Genomic DNA, 21521 nt, shown 5'->3' on the forward strand with positions numbered 1-21521 from the left:
GATTGGGCTGCAGCATAACTAGTTTGCTCTGGGGCCATTTTTCCTGAGCTAAGACAAAAATGTGTGAGCTGGAGGCTAAAAAAACGGTGAGCTGGCTCACACTAACTCAGCTTAAAGGGAACACTGCCTGTGAGGCAGGCGGGGCTGAGAGAAGTCTGAGAAGACTGCTCCTGAGGGGAAAGCTCTGAGAGAGCTTGTGAATGTCAGCAAAGGGTTCATTGAAGTCTCAAAAACGATCAGACTTGTCGTTGTTCAAAACTAAGTTTCATTTATTGATTACAACAGTGTTACTCTCCTACGTGTGATTCATTGAAACTGATAACAGATAGCTTGCACCATTGGCCTTTATGAAGGCACTTCAAAGGCTAGGGCTTTAAACTATTTTCTCATAATAAAACTACAGTTGTCCCGGCAAGCAACACTTTCACACGCCCGCTTATCTGGCCCTGGGGGTGGATGCGCTCTCCCCCCCCCCTGCCCCCCCCCCGGTGATGTCCTTGCTTTGCTTGGGAGGCGCCAGGGAGGCGAGCTTGGCGCTCTGCACTTCAAAGACTGGCCTTTGGCGTTTGAAACATGGCCTGACAGTGACTGGCCCAAGGTCACCCAGCTGGCTGCACGTAGAGGAGTGGGGAAGTCAGACCTCCACACACACCCTTCCTTCCCCAAGCCTGTGAAGCGGTTTATGCAAAACTAGCCCAAGCCTCTGAGGTCTGCTTCACACACGCAAGAAAAATGAGGACAGTCGAGCTCTGCAATGCTGCCATCATGGACTGCACAGCGGGGGGGGGGGGGGAGGGGCATCGTTGAACATCTGAAGCTGCCTTCTACTGAGTCAGGCCCCCCTCAGTCCATCCAAGTCAGTATTGTCTTCTCAGACTGACAGCGGCTCTTTCTCCAGGGTCTCCAGCTGAGGTTTTTCATGCCTATTTGCCTGGACCCTTTTTTGCTGATTGTGTGATTGAACCCGGGACCTCCTGCTTACCAAGCAGACGCTCTGCCTCCCTCCAGAACTGTCTACTCAGACTGGCAGCTGCTCTCCGGCGTCTCAAGCTGAGGTTTTTCACGCCTACTTGCCTGGACCCTTTTGAGTTGGAGATGCCTGGGATTGAACCTGGGACCTCCTGCTTACCAAGTAGATGCTCTACCACTGAGCCACCGACCCTCCCCTAATAACAGAACACATGAAGCTGCCTTCTACTGAATCAGACCCCCCTGGGACCATCCACGTCAGTCTTGTCTACTCAGCCTGGCAGTGGCTCTCCAGGATCTCAAGCTGGGGTTTTTCACGCCTACTTGCCTGGACCCCCTTTTGAGTTGGAGATGCCGGGGATTGAACCCGGGACCTCCTGCTTACCAAGCAGATGCTCTGCCACTGAGCCACCGTCCCTCCCCTAATAACAGAACACATGAAGCTGCCTTCTACTGAATCAGACCCCCCTGGGACCATCCACGTCAGTCTTGTCTCCTCAGACCGGCAGCTGCTCTCCAGGGTCTCCAGCTGAGGTTTTTCACGCCTACTTGCCTGGACCCTTTTGAGTTGGAGATGCCGGGGATTGAACCTGGGACCTCCTGCTTGCCAAGCAGATGCTCTACCACTGAACCACTGTCCCTCCCTCCAGTACTGTGTACTCAGCCTGGCAGTGGCTCTCCAGGGTCTCAGGCTGAGATTTTTCACGCCTGCTTGCCTGGACCCTTTTGAGTTGGAGATGCTGGGGATTGAACCTGGGACCTTCTGCCTATCAAGCAGATGCTCTGCCACTGAGCCACTGTCCCGCTCTAAAGTCAGTCTTGTCTACTCAGATTGGCAGCAGCTCTCCAGGGTCTCAAGCTGAGGTTTTTCATGCCAACTTGCCTGGACCCTTTTGAGTTGGAGATGCCGGGGATTGAACCTGGGACCTCCTGCTTGCCAAGCAGATGCTCTACCACTGAACCACTGTCCCTCCCTCCAGTACTGTGTACTCAGCCTGGCAGTGGCTCTCCAGGGTCTCAGGCTGAGATTTTTCACGCCTGCTTGCCTGGACCCTTTTGAGTTGGAGATGCTGGGGATTGAACCTGGGACCTTCTGCCTATCAAGCAGATGCTCTGCCACTGAGCCACTGTCCCTCTCTAAAGTCAGTCTTGTCTTCTCAGATTGGCAGCGGCTCTCCAGGGTCTCAAGCTGAGGTTTTTCACGCCTACTTGCCTGGACCCTTTTGAGTTGGAGATGCCAGGGATTGAACCTGGGACCTCCTGCTTGCCAAGCAGATGCTCTACCATCGAGCCACCGTCCCTCCCCCTTCACAAACAAAGCCCCCTCCAAGAGAAAGGCAGCACAGCCAGCAGCACTGGCCCCCACACGCCCTACGCGCTGGTTTCCCGCCAGCAGCATCTTCCCTGCCCCTGCGGGTAGACTGCCTCGGGACAAGGAGGCTCCATCGACCTGCCCGGGGGAGCCCTGCTGCACGGCTTGCCTTCTAAGGGGGACAGACCTGCAGCGCCCCCCCTTGCTCGTGCCCGCCCCCACCTCTACCGGGGGTCCCGGAGCTCACCTGCGCGCACGCGCAATCCCCCACCTCGCCCCGCTTGACGCGTCGTCAGCCCACCCAGGTGGCCGCCATCTTGACTGAGGGCGGCTGTGCCCGCCGGAGCTCCGCCTTCCGCAGCTTCACACCCCTTCCCCCGGAGACTTCCGGGAACTCCCCCGCTTTCGCCTGCGATTGGCCCAATGGGCTCACAGGCCCCGCCTACTCAATGACGCGATTCGTCCCGTGGTTGCCCGCTTGTCGTGCCGCTGTTGCTTTCGGCCAATGGGAATCCTTCGTCCTCTGCAGCGCCTCCTTCAGGGCGGGGGAGGAAGGGACCTCGCGGCTGTGGCATCAGGCGGGCGCTCCTGCAGAGATGCAGCGGGCAGCCTCGTCCTCCTCTTGGCGCTCCAGAAATTCGTGTGAAGCAGAAGAAACAGCCCTGGGGGGGGGGGCAGATTCCTTTGGACTCCTGCAGAGTTTGGAATGTTTCTTGCCGCTTTAGCAGCCCCGCCTTAAGCAGAGCTGGTGTCGGGAGGACCCCTGCATGAGTCTCTGGCTGACACTGCTTGGCTGAGCCGGTTCCCGCTTGCGCTCCTAGATCTGAGCTGCAGCCTCACCATGTATTTGTTCTCCCCTCCCCAAGAGGCGCATCCCCCTGGGTGATCCCCTCCCTCTTCACAGCTCCTGCCAGTCCCTGTGGGTTTCTTTGCCTTTCCCTGGGCAGGACAGCAGATCTGGGGTGGCCGAGAAACCTGGCACAGGACCCTCCCGGGGGTTAACCCGCACAAGCCTTGTAGAAATGGCCAGGGAGGCAGTGTGCCAACCTTTGCAGTTCATGCCAGTCAAGTCTGTACAGAGAAGGGGGGCAGGGGGGCTGGTGGGAACAGCAGCAATGTGGGGGGGGGGGACGAGGAAGCCCCAAAGCCAGGGGGTCTCTGAGGGTAGTGGAGTCCCCCACCCCCGTCCTGCTCCCAGGGCCCTTCCTGGGTGAGCCTGGCAAGCCAGCACAAGCAACTGTGCCCAAGCACCAGTGTGCAGATAGTGGACAAAAGCTGTCCTAGAACGTCCACTGCCTGGGGCTGCCCCCTCTGCTCCCGTGACCCCAAGGGAAAAGTGTTGGAATACAAGCTATGTACATTCCAGCCATTATATAGTTAACTGTTTGTTTACCTGATAGAGGAAGTGATGTATTGTGACCTAAACTCAATTGTGGGATGGTTCTTACTTTGCCCGCAAAAGATGAGAACACAACATTGGTCAGAGAGGATGTTAGGTGTGAAATGCTTTGATCTTGTATGCAAGTTTTATTGCTCTTCTTCCTGGTGAAATGCCTTTGGGGGAGAAGAACGTGGAGACAAAGAACGTAGCCATGTAGTAAGACATAAATAGACTAGCTGGTAAGCTAGATTGTTTTTCTGTTTTATTCCAAGTACCCTATCCTGATGTTTTCTAGTAAACTTTATTTCTTTTGATAAGCTTAAGCCTCGACTCCAATTACTGACACTCCAAACCTCTGAATTGAAAAAGGAATTTTCTAACATTTTGGTAGCAGATGATAAAAGGTTCCAACAAAAAGGGCCCCAGGGTGCTTACTCTGCCCCCAGAACAGCTGGTTTCACAGCTAGGTAATGTTCCCGCCTAAGCCTGCTGACGTCAGGCCCCTTCAGGATCATTCGAGAAAGAGCCTCCCCCTCGCAGTCTATAAAGTCTACACATTTTTATTAAATATCTTTATTCAAAAAGGTGCGGATTGATTCGCAGAAAGAGAAGGCCAACTAAATCCTATCTGGGTGCTCAGGAGTCAAGATGCGGGTGGTCTTGGCCCCTTCCAGAAAGCTCAGGGCAAGCTGCCCCCCCCCCCACTCCTGCCTCATCTTCAATTCCCACCCCACAGCTCCGCATTGGGGAAATCGGCCACCTCCCCCTCTTCGCAGTGGGGCTGCTGGTTCTGGGTGTAGAGCAGCCTGTACTTCAGTCGCAGAGGCACCTGGGGGGAGAGAGAAGGGCAGTCAGGGGGCTCCACCACATCCCTTTGGCCCCCTCCCCAAAGCTTCCTTCTCGCACTGTGCAAGCAGCAGTCACTCCAGAAAACCCCCTGCCTAGGCCAAGCGCTTCTTCAGAGTCTGCTCCAGGGCCAGGCCTCTGCCCATTGGCAGTGGCTGAAACCACGCATGGATTCTGGCCCTGCAGCCCACCTTCCCCAAGGGCCCGGTCTGCCAGAGGGGCTCCAGCCTCATCGAGGCCTCCCTGGGCAGCTCTGGGGAGGAGGCTTGCCCCGCCCACTCCCAGGCCCCTCCTACCTTCACAGGGTTGGCCACGAGCAGCACTTGGGAAATGACCGCTGGGGGCAGCAGCGGGTTGAAGGCCAGCAGGGTGGAGCCTGTGGCTGGCTGAAGCTTGATTGCCATGGCCTGGGCAGGGAGGGGAGGGGAAAGGGGAGGAGACACGGAGAGTCAGGGGAAACTGCCCAGAGGGGAGGCTAGGCCTCAGGCCTGCCGTGAACCTGCCACGTGCCATGAGCAAAGGGCATCCCCTCTGCCCACCCACCCCTCAGCCCGGGGCTTGGGGACCTCCACCTCTTTGGTGTAGTGCTTAAGTGTGCCAGTTTGGTGTGGCGGCTGAATGCGTGGACTCTTATCTGGGAGAACCAACCGGGTTTGATTCACCCCTCCTCCACTTGCACCTGCTGGAATGGCCTTGGGTCAGCCATAGCGGTTAAGTGTGCAGACTCTTATCCAGGAGAACCTGGTTTGATTCCCCACTCCTCTATTCGCAGCTGCTGGAATGGCCTTGGGTCAGCCATAGCTCTCTCAGGAGTTGTCCCTGAAAGGGCAGCTTCTGGGAGAGCCCTCTCCAGCCCCACCCACCTCACAGGGTGTCTGTTGTGGGGGAGGAAGATAAAGGAGATTGTAGGCCCCTCTGACACTCTGATCCAGGGAGAAGGGCGGGGTATAAATCTGCAGTCTTCTTCTTCTCTTTCTGCCCCTAGGTAAAGCCTAGAGCTGAAACGGGTGGCAGAAGTTCCCACAAGCGCTCTAGGAGGCCACAAGACTGTCCCGAGCTGTCCAGAGGGAGCCTCGGACTTGGAAGGTCACCAGAGGATTCTTGGCTTCTGGGTGCCAGCCAGAGTTTCAGAAAAGCCAAGTCTGAGGCACTGGCTGTCTGGAGGCCACTCACCTTTGGCACAGCGGCCTGAAACACCACCTGTTGGGTGAGGTGAGGAGATGTGCTCAGGAGAGAGAAGACCAGCACGCGGGCAGCCGGCTGGCCGGGCACCAGCTCCCTGGAGAAGTGCAGCAGGGCCTTCAGGCCGTCCCGTTCATAGACAGTGACAGGGGGAATGGGGCCTGCCGGGGCAAGAAGCGGGGCTGTCAGCAGGGGAGAGAGGCATGGGGAGGCGGGGGCAAAGAGGGCACCCATGACTCCCCTCCCCAGCAACACCGATGACCCAGCCTTTCCCCCACAAAGGGGAGCCCCAGATCCCGCACACACACCCCGCACTCACTCAGCTTGATGGATTCCAGAGGGATAAAAAGATCAGCCAAGATGCTGGAGGGAGCTGGGGGGGTCGCTCCAGGGTGCCCACTGAGGAATGCAGTCTCCCCCACAGGGCTGTCGGGAAGACCTGAGGGGGAGTGAGGTTGGAGGTGGCTTCTCGACTCCCAGCAAGGGGTGTCCCTTCCCCGCTGCTCTTTCCAAGGCCTGCCCAGCTGCCTCCTTCCCCCCCACCGCCCCTCCCTCCCTCCACCACTGCGGAAGGGCCCACAGAAGTCCCTCTGAGGCTCAGGATAGAACAACAGAATCCTAGAGGTGGAAGGGACCTTCGGGGTCATCTAGTCCAACCCCCTGCACAATGCAGGAAACTCACAAACCCCTCCCCCTAAATTCACAGGATCATCATTGCTGTCAGATGGCCATCTAGCCTCTGTTTAAAAACCTCCAAGGAAGGAGAACCCACCACCTCCCGAGAAAGCCTGTTCCACTGAGGAATCGCTCTAACGGGCAGGAAGTTCTTCCTCATGTTGAGCTGGAAACTTTTGATTTAATTTCAACTCATCGGTTCTGGTCCGACGTTCTGGAGCCACAGAAAACAACTCCACGCCATCCTCTAGATGACAGCCCTTCAAGTACTTGAAGATGGTGATCCTATCACCTCTCAGCCGCCTCCTCTCCAGGCTAAACATGTCCAGCTCCTTCAACCTTTCCTCATAGGACTTGGTCTCCAGACCCCTCACCATCTTCATCGCCCTCCTCTGGACCTGTTCCAGCTTGTCTATATCCTTCTTAAAATGTGGTGCCCAAAACTGAACACAAGACTCCAGGTTCCATTTTGCTCCCTGCCCAGGAAGAGCGGATTGGATGACCCCCGCAGAGGAGTCCTGGCAGAACTCATGCCCACTAATCGGGCACTGCCAGAGCCCTGGTGCCTAGCAAGGGCCTGTTCTCACCCATGCCATGGCTGCTGGACCCTCTCCTGCCCCACCCTCCATAGGAGGTGCCCCCCGCCCCTGGCACTCACCTAAGGACACCAGCTCTTCATCCAGAGAGTGGGGGGAGGGGGAGGGCTTGCTCTTTGCCTTTTCCAGAAAGGACCCGGGAGCACCAAAGGCAGAGTCCAGCTCAGAGAAGTCGATGAGGGAGGAGCTCCCAGCAGGGTCTGCAGGGGACAGGGGCCCTGCTGGAAGAAACCAGGTGGCCATGCCAGGGAGGAAGAGGCTGAAGGCTCACCCTCACCACCTGTTTGCCTTCCTGGGATACCCACCTGGTGCATCCATGGCTCCGGCTGCAGGGCTCCTGCCTGTGCCCACCACCGCCTTGCACAACCCAAGTGCCCGAGCAAGGCGGTCATTTGCCTGCAGAATCTCGGCTGCGGGAGCAGACAGAGAGAGAGAGAGAGAGAGAGGAGTGACCCCACCCCCCACCTGCCAGCTCAGTTCATAAACGGGCACCTCAGAAAGCCAACGCTTTGCCCTACGTAGCGAGCCTGGCTTCCTCAGAGGCTTCCCAAGAGAAGCATTTGCAAATGGAGTTCAGTCTGGGCAGGGACTTCTTGGTTGTGGGGCCAGGTCTGACTCATGGGGCTTCCTCTTGGCCACTTCCCAGCCCCCCCCGCCCCCGGCTACCCAAAGCCGCCTCGTCCTCCAGAGTCTCGCTGGCCACGCGGAACAGCAGGGGCTTCAGCTTCTCACACTTGGCCTGCAGGTCCTGAGGAAGGAGAGAGCCAAAGAAGAAGAAGTCCCGCCTCCCCGAAAACAGAAGCCACCCAACCACAGAGCCAGGCAAAATGCAGCTTCCTAGAGCGGCAAGGGGCTTCGGTGGCCACCCACTCAGCAGCAGCCTCTCCCCCAGGCCATGCACAGGGGCCACTCCCCAGCAGGGAAGAAGGCTCTGCATGCAGGAGCTATGCTACCAGCACCCCAGAGGGTCTACCTGAAGGTCTTGCCACTCAGCATGGGTCACGCCGCCCCCCTTGCCTTGTGCAGGACAGCGGCTCAGCATCTCCTCCAGGGCCTTGCCATGGCTGTGGGCTTCCTTGAGGGCGTTTGTGCGTCGGGTCACCTTCGCTGATTTCTCCTGCTCCTGGAAGAGCCCTGCAGGCTTAGGTGGCTCCCCAGGGAAAACCCAGGGCGGTGGGGGGGGGGGAGTCCAAGGGGGAGACCCACCTCTTTGATCAGCCCCTTGATCAGGCGGTTGGCGGCCTGCAGGTCTTCCGGGTTCTTGCTCTGGAGGAGCCTCACCAGCCTCTGCACCAAAGAGGGAGCGAAGTGAGCCCAGGGCCACGGGGGAATGCCAGCCCTGCAGCAGACGGGCACGCGGCCACACCCTTCCTAGCCCCCCAAAAAAACTTTTATCAGCAAGCGGATGAGTGCCTTTCTGCCGCCCCCAGAAGATCGGAGAGAACCAGAGAGGATTGTGAGGAACTCCAAAGGGATCTGTTGAGGCTCGGCGAGTGGGCGTCAACGTGGCAGATGAGGTTCAATGTGGCCAAGTGCAAAGTAATGCACATTGGGGCCAAGAATCCCAGCTACAAATACAAGTTGATGGGGTGTGAACTGGCAGAGACTGACCAAGAGAGAGATCTTGGGGTCATGGTAAATAACTCACTGAAAATGTCAAGACAGTGTGAAATTGCAATAAAGAAGGCCAACGCCAAGCTGAGAATTATTAGGAAGGGAATTGAAAACAAATCAGCCAGTATCATAATGCCCCTGTATAAATTGATGGTGCGGTCTCATCTGGAGTACTGTGTGCAGTTCTGGTCGCCGCACCTCAAAAAGGATATTATAGCATTGGAGAAAGTGCAGAGAAGGGCAACTAGAATTATTAAAGGGCTGGAGCACTTTCCCTATGAAGAAAGGTTGAAACGGTTGGGGCTCTTTAGCTTGGAGAAATGTCAACTGTGGGGTGACACGATAGAGGTTTACAAGATAATGCATGGGATGGTGAAAGTAGAGAAAGAAGTACTTTTCTCCCTTTCTCACAATACAAGAACTCGTGGGCATTCAATGAAATTGCTGAGCAGACAGGTTAAAACGGATAAAAGGAAGTCCTTCTTCACCCAAAGGGTGATTAACATGTGGAATTCACTGCCACAGGAGGTGGTGGCAGCTACAAGCAAAGCCAGCTTCAAGAGGGGGTTAGATAAAAATATGGAGCAGAGGTCCATCAGTGGCTATTAGCCACAGTGTGTGTGTGTATATATATAAAAACTTTTGGCCACTGTGTGACACAGAGTGTTGGACTGGATGGGCCATTGGCCTGATTCTCTCATGTTCTTATCAGACCAGAACCTGCAGGTAGAAATTAAATCTATCTAAAGTTTCCATCTAAACATTAGGAATAATGACCCCCGTCCCTCTGAAAACCCCCACAGGGCCCTGGAAGGCTCTGGAAAGGCTTCTGCCCCCCCCCCCCCCCGCAGGTTTACCTGGGACTTCTCATCCTCAGCATCAAAGATGGAGCCCGCCGGTCTCGGAGGGGGCGGCACAATCCTGTCTTCCAGGAGTCTGGGGTCCTGCCTCACAATTCCTAGAGGGCACCAGAAGGGGCTGTTGGTTGCTGCCCTCCGGGACTGGGTGCCCCCCTCCCCCCAAAAAACCTGCAGCTCTGTCAAAGGGGCTTTTGAGAAGGAGCCTGCAGTGGGGCACCCGGGGGGGGCATTCCCAAAGCAGCAGTAGCAGAGAGCTGGGCAGGGCAACCAGCCTGCGAGCCCATCAGCCCGGAGCCAGCTAGACTAAACAGGCAATTTCCCCCCTCCTGCAGGCACCGTTCCTTTGCATTCACAGGAAAAGAAAGAGGGGAAATGCTCCGTGTTCTGCATTAAGCGCATGCAGCTGAAATGCGTCCCTAGATTTCCCTTCCATAATCCCCAGAGCCCAGGGGCACAAGGCCTGAGCTGAGCAGCTGATGCCCTCCCCCCCCCCCCCCGCCGCCACACCAGGAAAGGGCCCGCCAGAAGCTCAGGCTGGTGACTTGGGGGGGGGGGGGCACGTGATTCTGAGAAGGCTGGGCGGGAAACCTCGTTTCTTCAGCATCTGGTAAGCGTCGCGGATTTTCACTTCCTGAGGAAACCACACAGTCCAGCTGAAGAGGTTCTGGATGATCCGAGACTTGACGCTTTCCGCCGACCACTCGCCCAGGTACTGGAAAGCCCGAAGCAGAGAGCAGCAGAGTCAGCCTGGGCCCCTCCCTCTCTGCAGGGCACCCTCAACACGGGGCGCAAAAGACGCAGGAGAACTGGCAGCCTTCATGAGGCTCTTCAAGACTCCTTTTCTAAAAACAGAAGCTCTCTCCCCCCGCCCCACCATTTCTACCTGGCCCTGCAAGGTTTGAGGAAGGTGTTTTTGGAGGGAGGGAAGGGACGGTGGCTCAGTGGTAGAGCATCTGCTTGGGAAGCAGAAGGTCCCAGGTTCAATCCCTGGCATCTCCAAAAAAGGGTCCAGGCAAATAGGTGTGAAAAACCTCAGCTTGAGACCCTGGAGAGCCGCTGCCAGTCTGAGAAGACTATACTGACTTTGATGGACCAAAGGTCTGATTCAGTAGAGGGCAGCTTCATATGTTCAACCCCACCACCTTCTGCCAAGAATACCTGGATTCCTCCCCCCCACCCCCATGGCTGGAGCCATCCCCCTCCCCCTCTTCAGGCTCCTGGTCTTTCTCTTCCTCCCACCTTGGGAGACAGGACCTTGATGAGGCTGTTGAGAAACCGGAACTTCCCCATTTCGATGTGGAAATTTTCCCCACAGTTATCCACACACATCTCCAGGACCTGCAGGTGGGGAGAAAACCCCTCAGGGTGGCCCTCTGTGGGGAGCCCTGCTCCTTCTGCCGCACGGGGGTGGGGTGGGGGGCAGATCCCTTCTCAGGACCCCCCATAGGAAGCGCCCCAGATGAGAGACCCCACAGTCAGCTTAGCATGAGGCACCTCAGACTGACCTGTAAGAGGCTGCTTCTGGGAGGAGCAGAGACAAAAAAACACCCCCCCACACAACTGTGACTACATCAGAGCTGCCCCCAGCTTAGGCCCCAATCCGACAGGGCAGGGTGACCGGTGCAGGGCAGGGCAGGGCAAGGGAGTCCAGTTGGGGGACTTGATGCATCCAAAGACCTGACCCAAGCGTGAGCCCCGCCGGCAGAGCACTTGGGGGCACAGAGGAAAGTGCTAGAACTGTAGCCAAGCTGGGGCCACAGCCCTGCTGGACCGGACTAGCAGGAGCCCTCTGATCCCCCACACTGCTTCACACACCGGCCTGCAAGCTGGGCACACACACACACACACCCCTCCCAAGGATGCTGGCCACACCCTCTCCCACCCTCTCAAGCAAGCCTCAGTCCCGGGGGGGGGGGGGCACCTACTGTCAGGGCGTGCAGGGCTTCTGCCTCCTGGGGGGACTGGATCTTGTGTTCCAACAGCCTCAGAGCGACGCAGGGCCTGGGGGCGGCAAGAGGAGGGGTGCAATGAACATTGACATCTTGGTGGTGTTCACAGCAGCGGGCCACCGGCAGGCCTCAAGAGGGGCAGAGGCTGAAGCCCAGCTCCCTGGTTCCACCCTATGGGGCCCTCTGTCCCCCCCCCCCAAATCTCAGGGGACTCCTGCTGCAGGGCACTCAGGCTATGCTCAGAAGCACTCTTTGCCGCCTGCATTATTGCTGGCCCTTGAATGCCAGCTCTGCAGCTGAACTGCCCCCCCCCCTCAACTGATGTCACACTTTCTTACCCTTCCGCATCTGCATTGACCTGGTCGCAAAACCTCTGGATGCCTTCCCAGTCGGGCTTGGTCTTACTGGGGTCCGTGGCTGTGTCTGTCGAGGGCAGAAGACCCAGGAGTCAGATGGAGCCAGGCCAGACCCACGGAGAGCTGCCCCCACCCCAAGCAGCCTCAGAAGAGCAAAGGGTGACCAAGCGCCATGCAAATCCTCTGCCGGAGGAGTCAGGGGAAGTGGGGCATTCCCCTTGGAAGCAGGGGGGGGGGCTGGAGACTGCTCAGAACCCCCCACTGGGGAAGTTCACACCCCCAGAGCCGCCTCCTCCCCGTGTCCTGTGGGTCAGCCGGCTTCAGGCTTCGTCGGGGCTCCGGCAGGCTGTGAGCAGCAGGCCCTCCTGGGGGTGGGGGTGGGCGGATCCCTGGACATAATGAAGGCCCTTGTGACCGTTCTGCATTGCGCAGAGGGTTGGTCTAGATGACCCCGAGGGCCCCTTCCAACTCTTAGGATTCCAGGAACTTCCCAGGAGTCAAAGCAGAAACACCCCCGGCCGCCTTTGTGCAGGGCAGTGCAGGGCATGGCCCCGCGAGGGCCGGAGGAGCAAGCCGAAGCGGCCCGGGACGCCCAGGCGGGGCAGAGACCTCGGGGGTCTAGTCTGCCCGCAGGAAGGCGGGACCGGGGGCTGGCCGGAGCGGCCCCCCCCCACCCCAGGCGGCCTCTGCTGTCTGCCCCCCTGCAGGGAGGGAAGGAGGGGGGTCCCCGTAGCTCGCCTCCCCCCCAGCGCGGGCCGCTGGCAGCCCGGAACGTGGGAAGGCGCCGCCCGGGAGGACGCGTGTCTTCTCCCCTCCCTCGCCACTCACGCAGCAGCAGCTCCAGCGGCCCCGCCGCCCCCGCCATGGCCCCGCACACCCTCCGGCCGCGGCCGCCCCAACCAGGAAGCCGCCCCGGCCCGGCCCGCCCCTTCGGGGCAGCAGCCACGTGAGGAGGAGGAGGAGGAGCGGCCCGGACGCCGCCCCCCCCCCCAGCCCCTGCTCTGGCCTTGGCCCGGGATGGGCAAGTCCCGTCCAAGAAACCTCTGGGGGCTTCGGGGGTGGGACCACGCCCCCTCGAAAGGCCTCCCCCCAGCTGGGATAGTGAAGGGTGCAGGCCCATAGAACTCCTCCCCCACCCCTCTTGAAACTTTGGGGGGGGGTATTTTGGGGAGAGGCACTGGATGCCAGGCTGCAAAGCTGGTGCCTCCCAAAACAGCCTCCCCAAGGCTGCAGCCCTCCAGCTCCAGCACTGCTCTCCCCCCCCCCCCCGCCCCAGAGGGGGCAACTCTGGCTGAGCCTCTGAAGCCCTTTCCTGGAAGGGCAGGCCTGCTGGACAGCACCTGGGGGGGGGGGGGGGGGCAGGCAGTGAACTGCTGCTCTTGGGGTTTGCCACACAGGAGACCAGCCCAGTTGTGGGGGGGGGGGGGGAGGACCCTGTCTTTTCCCACCGTTTGTCTTTCCCAAGCAGAATTAGTGGGGTAGAAAAACAGGAAGCCCAAGAGGGAGGAGGTGGAACAGCATCGGGGCAGAGCCCAGTCCCCCTCTTCCCTAACCCCACAGCCCAAGGCCAGGCTCAAAACCTTCTCCCCCCCCACCCCCATTTGGCCTCTTCACCTGTGGCCTCCTGTCCCCACCCTCCCTGCAGAGAGGGACCACCAAACCCGGCCACATTATATTGAGTCTACTTTTTATTACAGCCGCATCAGGCTAAAAATGGAACCAACAACCCAGGAGATTGTATGAAGTAACGGTTTCTTCCAGTTCTGAAATCCAGCACCCCTTCTTGCAGGATGTGTCCAGCTCCACCACAACAGCTCGCAAGAGTTGCCAACGTCTTTGAGCATCACAGGACTGCCCCCCCGAGAGAGAGAGCAGGGTCTGCTGTGTCTCCTTCCCCCAAAGGACGGGTCAGCTGCACAAGGCTCTTCGGATCCGTGTCCGCGTCTCTCTGTGTCCCAAGGAGACCATCATTTCGGCAATGCTGGGTCCTTGCTAAAACAGACCAGGGTTTTTTTTAATTTTTTTTAATTTATCTTATTTGATTTATATCCCGCCCTAACCCACCGAAGCGGGCTCAGAGCGGCTTACAACACAGAGATTCTAACAATAAAATTCAAATTTTAAATACAATAACAATTTATATAATTAAGAGATTAAAACATTAAAATACATTAAAATCAGTACATCAATCCAGCACTACGCTATCTATCAACTTCCTTCAGTATTTTGGTAGTTTTGGTGGGTTTGGTGCCGGTCAGTTATAGCCCAACCGGAAGAGGACTGTCTTAGAGGCCAATATCCCGCAGGGCCTTGACCTCTTCCGGTAACTGGTTCCACCAGCAAGGGGCTGTTATTGAGAAGGCCCTGTCCCTGGTTGACTTCAACCAGGCCTCCTTTGGCCCGGGGATTACGAGCAGATTTTGGGAGCCAGAACGCAGTACTCTCTGGGGAACATATGGGAAGAGACGGCCCCTAAGGTAGGCAGGTCCTAGACCATATAGGGCTTTAAAGGTAATAACCAGCACCTTGTACCGGACTCGGTATATTACTGGCAGCCAGTGCAGTCTCCGGAGGCCCGGCTGAATGTGCTCCCATCTAGAGAGCCCTAGTAGCAGCCGAGCGGCGGGGTTTTGCACTAGCTGCAACTTCCGGGTTCGACACAGGGGCAGCCCCATGTAGAGGGCATTACAGTAATCCAACCTTGAGGTGACCGTTGCATGGATCACTGTTGCTAGATCGTCCCGCTCCAGGAAGGGAGCCAACTGCCTCGCCCGCCGAAGATGAAAAAAAGCGGACTTAGCAGTGGCTGCTACCTGGGCCTCCATAGTTAAGGCAGGCTCAAGTAGTACCCCCAAGCTCCTGACTCTGTGCACCATTGTCAGTGGCACACCGTCAGGGGCTGGAAGGGGAATTTCCCCCCCCAGACCGCGGCGACCCAAGCAAAGGTCCTCTGTCTTCGCTGGATTTAGTTTCAGCCTACTCAGCCTAAGCCATCTAGCCACGGCTTGTAATGCCCGGTCCAGGTTTTCTGGGACACAGTCGGGCCGGCCGTCCATGAGTAGATAGAGCTGGGTGTCATCAGCGTACTGGTGGCAACCCAGCCCATGCCTCCGGGCAATCTGGGCAAGGGGGCGCATGTAGATGTTGAACAACATTGGGGAAAGAACTGCCCCCTGAGGCACCCCACAATCCAGCACGTGCCTCTGGGACAGCTCACCCCCAATTGCCACCCTTTGTCCCCGACCATCAAGGAACGAGGAGAGTCACTGTAAGGCCAACCCCTGAATCCCCACGTCGGTGAGATGGCAAGTCAGCAGCCGGTGGTCGACCGTATCGAACGCCGCCGATAGGTCCAACAACACCAGCACCGCCGAGCCGCCTCGATCCAGATGCCGCTGGAGGTCATCCATCAGAGCGACCAGCACCGTCTCCGTCCCATGACCTGGACGGAAACCGGACTGATGGGGGTCGAGAACGGAAGCATCCTCCAGAAAACTCTGCAACTGCAACGCCACTGCCCTCTCAATGAGTTTACCCAAAAAGGGTAAATTCGAAACCAGCCGATAGTGTGTCAATTCGGCCGGGTCTAGAGTTGGTTTCTTCAGTAGAGGGCGGACCACAGCCTCTTTTAGAGGTGCTGGAAAATGCCCTTCCATCAGGGATCTGTTTATGATATCCCGTACAGGATATCTGAGCTCCCTCTGGCAAGCTTTAACAAGCCAGGAGGGGCAGGGGTCCAGATTACAAGTTGTAGGGCGAGCAGATGCGAGAATCCTGTCAACTTCCTCCAGACTGAGAGCGCTGAAACCATCCCGGACACACTCTGAAGACAGGCACGGAGCCTCAGGTTCCCATACTGTCTCCAATATGGTGGGAACGTCGTGGCGGAGCGATGCGACCTTATCTGCAAAAAAGTTCGCAAAAGCCTCACAGCCAATCTCCAATTCTTTAGAATTTGGTCTGCCTTGTGGCAGAGTTATAAGGGTCCGAATTGTATTGAACAGTTGTGCCGGGTGCGAAGTTGCAGATGCAATCTTAGCCGCAAAGTATGTTTTCTTTGTGGCCTTGACTGCCATCTCATAGGACTTCATTAGGGTTAGTGTGTGGGCAGGGGGCTTTCTTATGCCGGAGAACCAGGGGCCTGGCTGACTTTCCAGGCAGCCTTCACAGCAGTGCCCATGAGAGGCCGCTCACTCTCATGCGCCCAGGACTGGAAAGATGGCACAGCCCAGATCTGGGCACACCTTCCGAGCACGCTTTTGGTTACCTAATTTCCACCCAAAGAGGCAGTTACTCAAACACAGCCCAGGCCAACCGTGACCGTGGCCCCACTCGAGCGCAGCTCACAGTGTGGTCGGTCGCTTCAGGCAGGGAAGGTCTGGGCCAGATCCTCACCTGCTGGCCACTCAGGGCCACACGGAGGAGCTTCATCATGGCGCTGTACTTGGTGGCTTGAACCCGCTCCGGCAGCTGCCGCAGCTCTCGGCCAAGCTCCTCAATGGTCAGGGTGGCAACCGGCTGATCTAGCAACCTTCGGGAGAGAAAGCACATGCCGTTCACCACAAGGCAGCGCCCAGCCTCATGCGGGCAAATGGAACAGTCGCCAGGTGAGGGGGAGGGGGCTGTGCCACGGCAAGGAGCACTGTGAGAGAACCCCCTTCTCAGAAAGGGGGGGGGGCTGCACCAACTCACTCCAGGACCAGTCGGCCTATCTCCTCTGCCTCCGGGGAAATGGCTTGCAGCTCCTCGTGAGACACCATGGGCCGGATCCACAGGAAAGCGTGTTGGGGGGACACCAGATCCCGGAGACGGCTGATGTGACCCTGGTAGAGGAAGGACAGGCAGCCTTTTGGAGACTGGGGGCGCCTTTGGAATTCTGACACAGGGCGGTGAGCCAAAATGGCTGCCATGGGAGGCGGAGCCAGCCACAAAATGGCTGCCACAGGAGGGGGAGCCAATCACTAAAGATCAGGGACTGAGGATCTCTGTAACTTTTGCTGCGCCTCTTTGACACTCCAGGCAGTAGCTCTGCTTAACAGCAGGCCTTAAATCAATGGAGGACTTTAAAGCGTTTCCTTGCTTACACACAGTGGCTCTTCAGTCATCATGCAAAGGGGATCCTTGGGCTGCAGTGACAGCTGCTGCCCAAAGCCATGGTGGATGGGTTTTTTTAACGTGCACAGCCAATGAGAAGCCCTGCTGGGCAAAAAGCAACACCTGGCCCCACCCACTTAAAAAAAAAATCTGCCAGATGCCAAAGAAAGTTTGTGAGGAGTCCTGCAGTAGACCGAGAGTCCAGAGAGAGTCTGAGCAGGGGAAGTGCTTGTCCAGCAGAGGGGATCCCCCCCACGGCAGCCTGCAGGGTGCTCGGGCCAATGGGGAGGTGAAGGCAGAACCCAGACAGCCTTCGGCAGAGCCCCCAGCCCTTCCCCGATCCGACTTACCCTCCTCAGCAGAAGCACCTGCTCTACGTAAGCCTTCTCGAGAACCCCTCTGTCCACCAGCTGCTCCCCAAAGGCCCGCTCCACAGACGCCTGCACTTCCGCCACCAAAGCCGGCCGTCTCCTCTCGTCCCGGATCTGCTGGGCCAGGTGGATTCTGGGTAATCACAGAGCCCGCCGGAACCTCAGTAATCCCAGGCTGACACGGCCAAACATATTCAGGAAATACTCTTCACCAGTGTTCCCTCTAAGCTGAGTTAGCGTGAGCTAGCTCACATATTTTTAGCCTCAGCTCACATCTTTTTGTCTTTGCTCTGGAAAAATGGCCCCGGAGCACAATAACTTTAATGGCAGCAGCTCATGGAGGAGAATTTTTGCTCACAAGACTCCACAACTTAGAGGGAAGATTGCTCTTCACCCAAGGAGTCATTCACTGCTGCAGGAAGTGGTGGTGGCTACAAGCACAGACAGCTCTCAAGAGGGAATTGGAGAAACATCCGGAGCAGAAGTCTCTCAGTGGCTTTTAGCCTGAAGGTCTAGATGGAGCACTGTCTGGGGCAGGGATGCTCTGTATTCTTGGTGGGACAGCTTTTGGAGTTCTGGCCCCACTGGTGCACATGATGTCACCTGGTTTTGGGCCATTGTGTGACACAAAGTGTTGGACTGGATGGCCATTGGCCTGATCCAAGATGGCTTCTCTTATGGTCTTATGTCTGGGGCAGGGGTGCTCTGTCTTCTTGGAGCTTGGGGGGCAACAGTGGGAGGGCTTCTGGGCCTCCTGATGGCACCTGGGTTTGGGCAGCTGTGTGACACTGAGTGTGGGACTGGATAGGTCATAGGCCTGATCCAACATGGCTTCTGTCAGGTTCTTAAGTAAGCAACCAAAAAGGCTTTAAAAACACGGCAGCAATATGAGATCCACAAGGATCATGAAGATAACTCAAGACGGCGTTCAGTGGGGCCAGTAGCAGCTCATTCACTGACTACCCCCCCCCCTCCCAAGCTGGGGTCCTGGCTGCTCTGGAAAGAGAACAGGGAAAGGAAATGAGGAGGGGGGCTTCCATGAAGGAGGAGGCTGCAGAAAAGGCAGGCTCCTATGGAGGAGGGCCGGTGGAACGGGGCCCTAAATCACAAAACACAGGAAGGCAGCCTGGAAGGTGATTTGAAGCTCATGCAGGCCACTCAGAATTAACGATGCGACAGGAGAGGTTTGCAACCTGCCCAGCACATCTGCTCTACCTGTTGAACTCGCCCAGCTTCTCCAGATCCAGGAGGGCAGAGTACTTCTCGATCCTGCCCACGTCGAACTCGGCCACCAGCTCCTCCAGCGTCCTTCCCATCCGGTTCTCTGGGGAGAAAGCAGCAAGTCCCCCGAGTTCCTTCAAGAGAACTTGCCATTCCAAGGGCAGCCTCTGAGGCCCAGCCTCCGCTGCTTGGGAGTGGACCGGAGAGAAGAGGCCACCACAGGCCGGAGGAGCAAGACGCCCTCTGCAAGCTCCAAGTGATCCACAGGCCACGCTCAGAGGAACCCGGCCCCTGTGGAAGAGGCTTCCTCCCCGCGGCCCTTCCTCTCCTGCAGAGAATTCCCACCTGCAAACCCCGAGCCACAGTTGGTAATGATGTCCAGCAGAGCTGCCGGCAAATAGCCATCCTGAGCCAAGTGCTCCACGAAGACGTGGCCCTGCCGCTTGGAGAGCTTGCTGCCGTCCGCGTTGAGGAGCAGGGGGAGGTGGGCGAAGCGAGGCGGGTCCCAGCCGAAGGCCCGGTACAGCAGCAGGTGCTTGGAGGTGGAGATCAGCCACTCCGCCCCACGCAGCACGTGGCTGATCCCCATGAGGTGGTCATCCACCACGTTCGCCAAGTGGTACGTGGGGAAGCCGTCGCTCTTCAGGATCACGGGGTCACCCTCCACACGGGCCACCTCGTGCTTGCTCCAGCCGTACACCAGGTCGTGGAAGGGCTCGGACCCCTCCTCCAGGCGGAAACGCACCACACAGTCGGCCCCCTGCGTGACCTTCTCAGCCACCTGCTTGGGGCTCAGGTGACGGCACCTGTTGTCATACCTGCAGGCCGAGAAATCGGCGGAGATGCTCAGACAGGACTGCGAGGGGCTGCACCACTTCCAGCCCCCTGGAGCAGCCTCAAAGCAGCTGGCACATGCTCCCCTGCAGCCCCCCCCCCCCCCCCAGGGACCCAGCTGGCTCACCCAAGACATTCTGCCAGGCCATAAGCCCTTACCGGGGTGTTTCCTGGTTCCGCAGCGCAGCCTTTTTCAGCAGCTCCAGGCGCTGAGGGGTGCAGAAGCAGCGGTAGGCGGCTCCCTTCTCCAGCAGCTGCTCAACGGCTTCTCTGTACAGCGGGAGCCTCTGAGACTGCAGGTAGGGGGCGGCAGGCCCGCCGCAGCGAGGGCTCTCATCTGGGGGGATGCCTGGCAGGAGAGGACCGGGGCTGAGGGGAGGGACACGAAGCAGAGGGTGCCAGCCTCCTCCAGCTGAGGCAAGCAGGCCCGTCCCTCTCCCCTCCTACTGCTCACTTTGGTTATGACTCCCCCCCCCCCCTCCCGAACTGCCTACTGCTGCTGGAGGCCAGTGAAGACTCTCGCCTCCTGCCAAATCAAGCACTGAGCAGGAGTCCCAGCCATCCACACAAGAACCCGTGCGCAGGTGTGAGATGCCCACCTCAAGAGCTTTTGTGGGCAGCCACACAGGACCTGCCAGCTTCCTTTTGGGTGAGTGGCAGCAAGCCAGGCACTCCCAGTGGGTCAGCGTGGCAGAGAGAGGCGGCTGGTCACAGGGAAGGGTGCTGCTTCCTGTACTTGGGGGCAGTGGCTTCCCTCCCCGTGGCTAAGAGCAGAGGGGCAGAGGGCAGGCTCCTCTTTCTCCTCTCTGGGAGCAGCTCTGGCCCAGTGCAGAGGAAGAGGCTGCTGGGTTTGGGTTTCACTTACAAGGGAACCTAGATGATCTGGGAACACCACAGAGGAAGAGGTCGAAGCCAGCCACAGGTGGGAGCTTTCCTGCCTCTTCTCCCTCTAAGAGATCCCTGCTCTGAGCTGCAGGGCTACTCATTTCGAGGCTTCCCGCCAGCCAAGGTCACCTGCCCACTGCAGCATGTCCTCAATCCCCTCAGCTGCTCCAGGCACCAGCCGGCTCTGGTCAGTGTCTTCCAGCCTCAGGATGAAGCGGCCTCCATGCTTTTTGGCAAAGATGTAGTTGTACAAAGCCGTCCGCAGGCCCCCCAGGTGCAGGAAACCTGTGCCAAAGAGACAGAGTCACAAAGGCAGTGTGGCACGGCTGAGCCCGGGGAAATTGGGGCTGCGGGGCACTTCGGGGCCAGTCTCTCTCTCACTCTGGCAGGGCCGCTGGGGGCACAAAATGCAATCGAGGACAAACACATGCCCGACCGTGGCAAGCCATTTCTGAACTGCTCTTGCTCTGACCTGGATGCTCCAGGACAGCCTGATCTCCTCAGAGCAGAGAAGCTAAGAAGGGCCAGCCCAGGTTAGTGCTTGGATGGGAGACCTCCAGGGAGGTCCAGGGTCGCTGGGCAGAGGCAGGCGAGGGCCACCCGCTCTGCTTGGGGGTCTTGGAGGCTGAGCAGTGGGAGCCCTCCGGGGTCGCTGGGCAGAGGCAGGCGAGGGCCACCCCCTCTGCTTGGGGGTCCTGGAGGCTGAGCAGTGGGAGCCCTCCGGGGTCGCTGGGCAGAGGCAGGCGAGGGCCACCCCCTCTGCTTGGGGGTCCTGGAGGCTGAGCAGTGGGAGCCCTCCGGGGTCGCTGGGCAGAGGCAGGCGAGGGCCACCCCCTCTGCTTGGGGGTCCTGGAGGCTGAGCAGTGGGAGCCCTCCGGGGTCGCTGGGCAGAGGCAGGCGAGGGCCACCCCCTCTGCTTGGGGGTCCTGGAGGCTGAGCAGTGGGAGCCCTCCGGGGTCGCTGGGCAGAGGCAGGCGAGGGCCACCCCCTCTGCTTGGGGGTCTTGGAGGCTGAGCAGTGGGAGCCCTCTGGGGTCGCTGGGCAGAGGCAGGCGAGGGCCACCCCCTCTGTTTGGGGGTCCTGGAGGCTGAGCAGTGGGAGACCTCCAGGGAGGTCCAGGGTCTCTGGGCAGAGGCAGGCGAGGGCCACCCCCTCTGCTTGGGGGTCCTGGAGGCTGAGCAGTGGGAGCCCTCCGGGGAGGTCCAGGGTGGCCGGGCAGAGGGGTTGCACCTGTGTTTCCTCCCCGTGCTCACCTGTGGGGCTGGGGGCGAACCTCACCCGGCAAGCCAGAGCGGAGGCGGCGGCGGGAGGGAGCCCCATGGTTGCAGCTCTGCCGACTGACAGGCGGAGCCTCCCCGCGCAGGCGCACTCTACCG

The 21521-nt window shown here is 58.7% G+C and overlaps 2 protein-coding genes across 2 annotated transcripts; both read right to left on the bottom strand.

The window, feature by feature from the left end:
* Nucleotides 1-4219: 4219 nt before the first annotated feature.
* GGA2 (golgi associated, gamma adaptin ear containing, ARF binding protein 2) lies at nt 4220-12636 on the bottom strand. Its single transcript, XM_060260696.1, has 15 exons — nt 12569-12636; nt 11723-11807; nt 11361-11436; nt 10675-10773; nt 10024-10147; nt 9433-9533; nt 8168-8248; nt 7935-8084; nt 7628-7709; nt 7267-7371; nt 7024-7182; nt 6010-6129; nt 5682-5851; nt 4805-4915; nt 4220-4491 (listed from the first exon to the last, which is right to left on the bottom strand). The coding sequence occupies exons 1-15, from the start codon at nt 12603-12605 to the stop codon at nt 4381-4383; spliced, it is 1611 nt and encodes a 536-aa protein (XP_060116679.1). The 5' UTR covers nt 12606-12636; the 3' UTR covers nt 4220-4380.
* Nucleotides 12637-13410: 774 nt separating this feature from the next.
* On the bottom strand, nt 13411-21501 carry EARS2 (glutamyl-tRNA synthetase 2, mitochondrial). The gene is made up of 9 exons (XM_060260697.1): nt 21399-21501; nt 20275-20430; nt 19420-19609; nt 18772-19244; nt 18421-18529; nt 17185-17338; nt 16433-16563; nt 16136-16271; nt 13411-13732 (listed from the first exon to the last, which is right to left on the bottom strand). The coding sequence occupies exons 1-9, from the start codon at nt 21463-21465 to the stop codon at nt 13649-13651; spliced, it is 1500 nt and encodes a 499-aa protein (XP_060116680.1). The 5' UTR covers nt 21466-21501; the 3' UTR covers nt 13411-13648.
* Nucleotides 21502-21521: the final 20 nt, after the last annotated feature.

The sequence above is a fragment of the Heteronotia binoei genome, chromosome 20 (genome assembly GCF_032191835.1).
Source record: "Heteronotia binoei isolate CCM8104 ecotype False Entrance Well chromosome 20, APGP_CSIRO_Hbin_v1, whole genome shotgun sequence".
Lineage (NCBI taxonomy): Eukaryota > Metazoa > Chordata > Lepidosauria > Squamata > Gekkonidae > Heteronotia > Heteronotia binoei.